Source organism: Carica papaya, chromosome 2 (genome assembly GCF_054855325.1).
Source record: "Carica papaya isolate Zhongbai chromosome 2, ASM5485532v1, whole genome shotgun sequence".
Classification (NCBI taxonomy): Eukaryota; Viridiplantae; Streptophyta; class Magnoliopsida; order Brassicales; family Caricaceae; genus Carica; species Carica papaya.
Genome location: NC_142310.1, coordinates 8176553 through 8184706, shown reverse-complemented (window position 1 = coordinate 8184706; position 8154 = coordinate 8176553). Strand labels below are relative to the sequence as shown.

Sequence of the window (8154 nt, the reverse complement as noted above, 5' to 3'; positions counted from 1 at the left end):
TATAATAGTAGAAATTTTGGAATTTATAGGAAATGAGAAAAAAATTATAAATAATTTTGATAGTCAACGACTTTTGACTAGGTAAGGCCGAAGAGTTACCAAATAAAGAGGTGGGTCAACTTTAATTCAATCAACCTAATAATAACATGTCAAGCACCTCCATTACGTAAACATTTAGAATATACGTCCTTAGTAGATAAGGTCAAGTGTGCTTGGCGTCTCCTTAATTTGTCCATATACTATGAATTTGAAATCATTTAACTTAGAAAATGTTTGGATATAAAGTCTCTAACCCCGGAGAATGCAGAACGTGATAAAAGGAAATGAATGGCAGCAGCCTTGCCCAAAATCAGCAGCCGAACCTGAAATCATATGCACACACTTATAAGTTATCTCTTTGATCATTCTTTTGGATATAAAAGTAATGATATATACTGAGAACTAAATATTAATTATCAATTTAGACACGTATAAACTTATCCTTCTTTCGCTGTATGTACTTTGGTCTCTAGTTTTTCTTTTGTATAGATGGGTTCAAGCACGTTCTGGACTTTGGAAAAACATAAAAAGTAATATCTGGCAAAGAAGCTCTGAACACGAAGGTCAAACTTATTAGTGTGTAAATAATTTATTTCTAGGAGTTTGTCAAAATAAGTGTATGTACAGCTTGTTGAATAGTCAAACTCAAATGTCTTTTCTATTTTTTTTTTAAAAACCATATCTTTTTTTATTTATCTACTTTTCAGCATGTTAATGTCAAATAGAATGGTGAAATAATTCAACAAAAATGATTACATACATATATATATATATGTATAGATATACCACTAGCTAAGTTCTTTTTAGATGATGTAGCGGTGGGCTTTTCTTATTTAGGTGGGTGTATAATTGTGAAATTTTCTCCAAAAGCTGGAGGCTTAGTCTCAAAAAAGATAAACATAATTAATTATAATATTAATTATAGCAATCTCCTTATAATTAATTAAGATTTTCCTTTCACTTGGTTTTTGAGAACTACGCATTTTTTGCTTCGCGTTTTTGTCATTCTCTCTTTCCGTTGTCTTCTTTCTCCGCAGGCTCTGCTATTTAAACCTCTTCCCCCTCCCAAAAAAAGATTAAACAAAACTGTCGTAGAAATGGAGAAGATAGTGATTATATGTTTAGCTTGCATGAGCCTTCTTCTGCTGCTAATAGAGCCCTCTTCTTCTCTGCAATTAATTCACCTGCAAATCCCATTATACCAACAAGGTAAGTGATTATTATTCAGTCTCTACTTAATTTCTAATTTATCTTTCTCTTTTCAACATGATGAACTAATTATATATATGGGTATTGATTCATGACCGAAGACAAGGTTTTCCTGTCAAGGAAGCTCAAATTCACTGATGAAGTCACTGTAAGAATCTATCTTAGCTACTAATAAAACAAACCTATCTTGGTATAATAAATGGTCTCTGTATGTGCTTGTGTGTGTGTGTATATATATTTATATAAATATATATGACTGCTATAACAATGCTCTAATATACTTGAATAATTTCTTTTTGGTCTTTGAAATTAAGCAGGTTAAACAACATGAAAGTCAAGATGCAACTTTGAACACTGATCAGCATAAGAGACTTCCTTCAGGTATTCCATGTCTTCTAATCTAGGTTTAGTCTCAGCCTTATTGTACTGCTTAATCACTAAGTTGTTCTCAAGATAAACATGCAATTTACTATTCTTATGCATTATTATTTTTTTTAAAAAAACAATTAATTATCATGCATCTTCTTCTACCGTGAATATATGCATATATATATATATATAATCATATATGTACACTCTTTTAAGTTCACTTGAAAAGCACTAGTCCCACATGATAGAAATCCATCTGCTCGAGAATCAAGTTTTCTGGTTGGGTTAGATTGGCTTAATTAATACGGAAAAGACAATACATATATATATATATATATATGGTATTAGTTAGAGTTAATGTACATATGTTCTTAGTCTTTAAGGAAATCTCACATATCTTAACAAATAAGTCATCTCTTTCCCACAATTTTTTCTGAAGCAAGTTCTGTTACCATTCTTTATGAAAAAATTTAAGATATATATTCAATTTACATGTAAGTAAGACTTATAAGTTCACATATATATATATATATTGTTTGGTTAGAGTAATTTTATTTAGCAAGTGTTTCATTAAAAAAAAAAAAAAATCTTATAAATTAAAAAGTTACCAAAGTAAGTCAAAACTAAACCTCTTAAAGATCTTCTCATTGAAGGGTTTGAATTTTTTTGAAACCTTATAAGCATGTAAAATTTTGTAAAACTCACTTGACCATGAAATTTATTAAGTTCTTTAAAAAATTTAAAAAAATTGTTTCATTAAGTATATTTTATTTGATTTATAAGCTCCATAGGAAGTATATGGTAAGAATGTATATATTTATAGGTGGAAGAATTATAGAAGGACCAAAGAATAATATATAAACAATATTTTAGTAGTTTCGAACGAGGACATTTATGTATAGAATGTATATTTTAGTTTAAAAAAAAAGAAAGATAAAATTATATTTATAGTATAACATATGTACATAAAAGCCAATAAGTAGACTTATATATATACTTTTTTGTTCAATAAATATGACATGCATTGACCTATAAACTAAGCCTCTAATTGCTTTAGGGTGTTAGCATACAAATAATATAGCATAATACCTAATTAAAATTAAAAATTTTCTCTCATCGTAAAGAGAGGTCACCCATCTTTAGTTTTCTCCCAAATAGAAATCAACAATCCCACAAATCAACATGCAAATACACCCACATATATATATATATTATAAAATTCTACGACCACCATGCATGATTAATTTATTATTTAGATTTGAAACGTAATCATTCTTTTTCGGTGTAGTCTTATATATTGATTGAGGTGGGAATGTCCAGGAAAGGCAAAGCAAAAGGAGGAAAGCATGAAGGAAAGTGGAAGGCAAGGGAGATGGATTGAAGGAGCCGACGCATCACAATTTTTTACAATGGATTATACCCACGTCAGAAGACGACGACCCATACATAATAAGTCTTTACCAGTTGCTCCTTGAAACCTCCCTTTCCATCCTACACACCACCTATACATATACATATATAGTATACAAGCTTTCTTTTCTTAATTAGCTTACTTATGTCTAGATAAATCTAGTGTTTTTGGCTTAAAAGGTAAGAGTATTTTAATTCGTAATTAGGGAGATAATTGAGGAGTACTGTGTCTCGTGTTTCGTTAGGTATAGTGGCCGACAATGTGGAGCAAAACCCTAAAACCTTTGTTATTAGTCTACTTATAATTAAGCTGGAAATATTAACTGTCTTATAAGGTGGGGGGGTTTAATTTACTAAACCCAACATTTGGGTAACGTGCATTGCCAAACCCAATTTTGTATTACGTGGAAAAATCTTTCTATACATATATATATATACACACACACGTGTTGTGCTGGTTTTGTATTGTTGTAATTTGTAAATGTAAGAAGAATTTTTTTGACTAATTGGACTGAAAGTGCGCGTAGGTGACCCCCCACATGTTATCTTTGGCATCTGTGACCGATGCCATTTCCAATTTCAATGCCGTTGACACTTTCACTTGAATTTATATAATCATTTTCTCTCTGAAATTTTTTGAAAATAAATTTTATTTCTTGTGATGTCATTAATATTTAAATTACAATAAATTTAAATACCACAAATAAAATGTATTTAAAGTATAATTGACTTTAGTAGTAGATATAGGCTTGAATTATAAAAATTTGGTCCTGTCAACCACTAATAGCAAATTAGATTTCTACCCGACCACAATGTGTTGCAAATTTTCAACAATCTCATGATTAAGTGGATTTTATTAGATTGGAAAGGAAAAATTACATATTGTTTAATAAAAAATTATGTGTCGCAAGTTTTTCTCTAATATATTATATGTACATAAAAAGAGGATTGAATTTTTTTATAAAATATTTTAAAAATAAAATTAATACATATCCTTTGAATTAATATAATAATATATAGATTAGCTAAAATATAATTAAAGTAATAATATTTATAATAATTATCTATTTAAATTTTTAGTTAATTATAAATTTCGAATTTTATGCATTATATGATTTAATCGTTTCCTTGTTTCTCATACCTTTTTATTATAAATTCTTTTATTTTGATAAAAAAACTTATTTAGGTAAATAACATACATTATCTTTATATGATTATTAAAAAAAAATTAAAAATTATATCAATACTACAGTATAAAAATATAATTTTTTAATTATCTTCTCACGTTTGAAAAATAAAAATAGAAATTTAAATTAAAAAATAAAGAAGAATAGCCCGAGTCCGGAAGGCTTGACTGTAAGTTGCTTTCCCAGGAGGGTTCATTGAGTCGGGAGAAGCGGCTGGAAACAGGGTTCCACTCTGTTTCTTCCCTTTCTTGGTCTAATCAGATTAGAGACGTAATTAAACTAAATTTTAATCAATTACGGACACTACAAATATGTATTACAAATTAGTGAATAATCAACCAAAGATTTCCTTTAAAATTTCATGTAAACCACAAATTTACAAGGAAACCAGAAATCACAAACACGAAGCTCAATCTTCATCTTCCCCACCAACTTTAGATCCAAATTAGAGTAAAAAATAAATAAATAGATCAAAATTAAGTAGCAATTTTAATCTGGGTTGCTTTTGATTTGAGGCAAACATTCCTGTGGATTGGTGTAGAAGTAATCCTCTAACTTGGGTTTTCCAGGAATCTTGAGTCTCTCAGTTGGACTTCCAATTCTATTTGCATGAGCTACCTTCACTGCCCTGCAAAATTCATTCCACTTCATTGTTCCATTTCTGTACTCATCTATTAATTTCACCACCACCTTCTTGTCCACGTTTATTGTCATCTTGTAACCCAAGTATCTGCGAAACCAACTTGCTTAATTAATTAGCTTTTCTTGTGCGTATATATATATATATATATATCTATATGTATATACCTTCTATGGCCTTCAACGAGCTTAGCCATGTGGCCTTGATAAGTCATAACAAAAATATCACTTGCTAAGGATACGAAGTAGTCCAGAGCTGCCATCTGGTTGGAATGGCTCTGGAATGGCTTCAAGTCTGAGGCTGGAAGTAACGTTTCCTTCTTAACCTGTACATGATATATATGTATATATCGAAAAACAAGGGACCCCTTTTGATCATAATACATAATTGTATTGATTTAAATTTAGTCAATGAATTACCAGATTGGGAAAAGAGTTTCTCAGAGCATTTAATCTGGTTTCTCCCCCATAAATATCTCCAGCGGCAATGTAAATTTGCATATCAGGAGTGAAGTCAAATGCCCGTAAAACCAGTGCAGTTTCTTCGGGAGTTAACGGACATAGACCAACTTTCCTTTTTTCCTTCTCATCAATTTCCTTTTCCTTCCACCAGGAGATATTGTATCTGACACATACATATTTACATGCCTGTTCAATTGAAACAGGTTAAGTAGTAATTAATAATTATTTGGTGTAAATTACCTTAGGTGTTTGAGTTCTTCAGCCTGGTGGTGGGAGCAACCTTCAGTGCAGCCAGAGAATGCTAACATGTCTTTCTCATATCGAAGATGAAGAACCATGAAAGGCCCTTTTTCCCTTAAAATTCTAACAATCTTCTTCCCCAATTCCTCGATTGGCGTTGTGAATCTCAAGGCCTCGTAGTTAACTCGACAAGGAAGCTTCTGAACCTCCTCAGGCAGTCCATTATTTGCAAGCCTAGCATCTGTTTTTGCCAGATGCACCAATCCATATGTTTCTATCCGAGGAAGAACCTGATCAACATGCATATTATTCAATTAGTAATTATATATGCCTATATACTACTAGTTAATTTAGAAAACTTGAAAGAGTCATGTGACAAGGTATATGTGTACATGTATATATACCGTATTGTAGTAATAAGAGATGTTAGTCCAGCTAACAGGTGCCATGGAATGAACGCCGAGTCTGGAAATTTTTCTCTTCAGCCGGAAAGGTAGATCTTTGATTATCACAACCTCATCTCTCAGTGAATTGATGAAGTAATCCACATCGAATATGTCTTGGAATTTGCTGCTATCTCAAATTACCCAAAAAATTTTGAACAACTAATTCTATGAATATTAAATCAAGTTTATAACACCATGCATATATAAACACATATAATTACACATACACACACCTCTGATCATTCCAAAAGGAGTTTCTGTCTAACTCAGGAACTACAAGTGTGACATTCATGTACCTTGCAACAACAACCATGTCGCATATCTGTAAAATTACACAACATTGAGAAAGAATTAAACGATATTGTTTGTTTCCACGAAAGTTTTGTAAATTAATAAAGAACATAAAACATACTCCAGATCGCATTTGATTCAATCCTCCATTAGATGAAACCATTAAGTATCCTTTGTTGGCATAACCTCCTGCAATCAAAATTTATTTTGCTCTGTCATTTTTCTGAATCTGGTTTATATAGAATTAGTATTATTATTATAATAAGTATGTATGCAGTGGGAAAAAAGACTTACTTTCAGGGGGAAAAGAATAAAAAGTTTTATACTTGAATGCTCCCAACCCCAAGCTTTCTCCCATTGTCGTCAATTGAACTATACCAGCCCACAACAGCAGCAACATGGTACTCGCCCCGAGCGCCCACAGCTTTATCTGAGTTATATGCGATGACTCGTCCATTCTCATGCCTCTACTTACAAAATTCTTTACCTTTTCAAATACATAACTTATATATAAATTCTCTTCTCTATCTCTCATTCTATATCTTCCAAGCTGGAGCTCGTGATAAAGATGTAGCAGAAATTCAGCACCTAAACTATATTGCAATAATATCAATAGGTCAAATATGCTGGTAAAGCCAGGTCCAGAATTTGGTTTTCTGGACCTATGAATCCTCAAATACCTGCCTAGATAGTCTGTACCAAACGCAACATAGAAGAAATTTAGTTTCGATAAGTAAAAATTGATTCAAGAATTCTTTGACGACTAAACGGGAAATATATCTATACATATATGTATAAATCATACAGCAAGCAAAGCTGAGATTTGATATGGGGAAGTGGGCAAGTGCATCTTGAATCCCTACTCAGATTTCTGATGAATAAATTCTAGAAATCTGGGTTTAGAAGTCTAGGATTGGCACGTATATAACTTCACAAATGTGTATTTCAGGAGGTTCCTGAGGTATTGAGAAAAAATGTTCGTGTCAATGTCATATATAATTAGAATAACATCAATAATCCCATGACTAATTGATATATATTATGTACATATTCATTTAGAGAACGATGCTGCATTTTTTCATTAAATGTAAGTTGCGTCTGTTCAATAATTAGAATTTCAGAATTAAATATTTGATGAGCAAGTCACCTCAAATTTAAAGCATAATACACATTATATATATGATGGCTCAATCAACCATAAATGCCGATAATCAAAGCACGTAGACATATATATATATATATTATAGACTGATGTTTTTCTCATTGAAATTAACTTGTGCTTATCAGGAGAAAAAATATATATATATATATAACTGCTACTGAAATTCTGAGCAATAAACATAAAAAAAGTAAAATTAACAATGTTGATTATATTGTTGAAATCCCACAATAGAGAAATGTATTTGTGCGTTTATATATTGGTTAATGAAAATGTGTGAATGAATTAGAGAAAAAATTATATAGTTATGTTAAGCTTTATATCTTCTGTATTTCTACAAGTAAAAGTTTAGAATTATTAACAGACGAATAAAAATACTAATCAATAGATAGTTAGTTAATGTGGTGTAATTAGTAAACGTAATTGTTGAAATGATAAGCCCTCGTCAATTATCATAAATATATTATACATTTAAATTGTATTCACCACCATTTTTGTGCTAATTATATATATATATATAGATATTATATGTCAACAATTATAGTCCTTTTTTTATTGAAAATGTCAACAAACAAATAAAGATATTTTTTTTTTAAGAAAAAAATTAAGATTGAATTTGTTTATGAGTAAGTGTTCATTTCATTCAAAAATATAATAATTTTACTGAAATTTATTATAACTTAATCATCATAACTTTTATAAA

The 8154-nt window shown here is 30.4% G+C and overlaps 2 protein-coding genes across 3 annotated transcripts; one reads left to right on the top strand and one right to left on the bottom strand.

Annotated features, from left to right (window-relative positions):
- The first annotated feature begins 1008 nt into the window (after positions 1-1008).
- On the top strand, positions 1009-3488 carry RGF8 (root meristem growth factor). Its single transcript, XM_088212314.1, has 4 exons — positions 1009-1248; positions 1350-1396; positions 1566-1629; positions 2938-3488. The coding sequence occupies exons 1-4, from the start codon at positions 1137-1139 to the stop codon at positions 3090-3092; spliced, it is 378 nt and encodes a 125-aa protein (XP_088068440.1). The 5' UTR covers positions 1009-1136; the 3' UTR covers positions 3093-3488.
- A 991-nt stretch (positions 3489-4479) lies between these two features.
- Positions 4480-6516, bottom strand: LOC110824207 (rhamnogalacturonan I rhamnosyltransferase 1-like). 2 transcript variants are annotated; one of them, XM_022054779.2, is made up of 7 exons: positions 6414-6516; positions 6235-6323; positions 5960-6128; positions 5556-5845; positions 5274-5478; positions 5022-5179; positions 4480-4944 (listed from the first exon to the last, which is right to left on the bottom strand). In XM_022054779.2, the coding sequence occupies exons 1-7, from the start codon at positions 6453-6455 to the stop codon at positions 4704-4706; spliced, it is 1194 nt and encodes a 397-aa protein (XP_021910471.2). In that variant the 5' UTR covers positions 6456-6516; the 3' UTR covers positions 4480-4703. The 2 variants fall into 2 exon arrangements, with proteins under 2 accessions (XP_021910471.2, XP_088069266.1); XM_088213140.1 differs by having other exon boundaries at positions 4481-4944; positions 5960-6125.
- Between the last annotated feature and the right edge of the window lie 1638 nt (positions 6517-8154).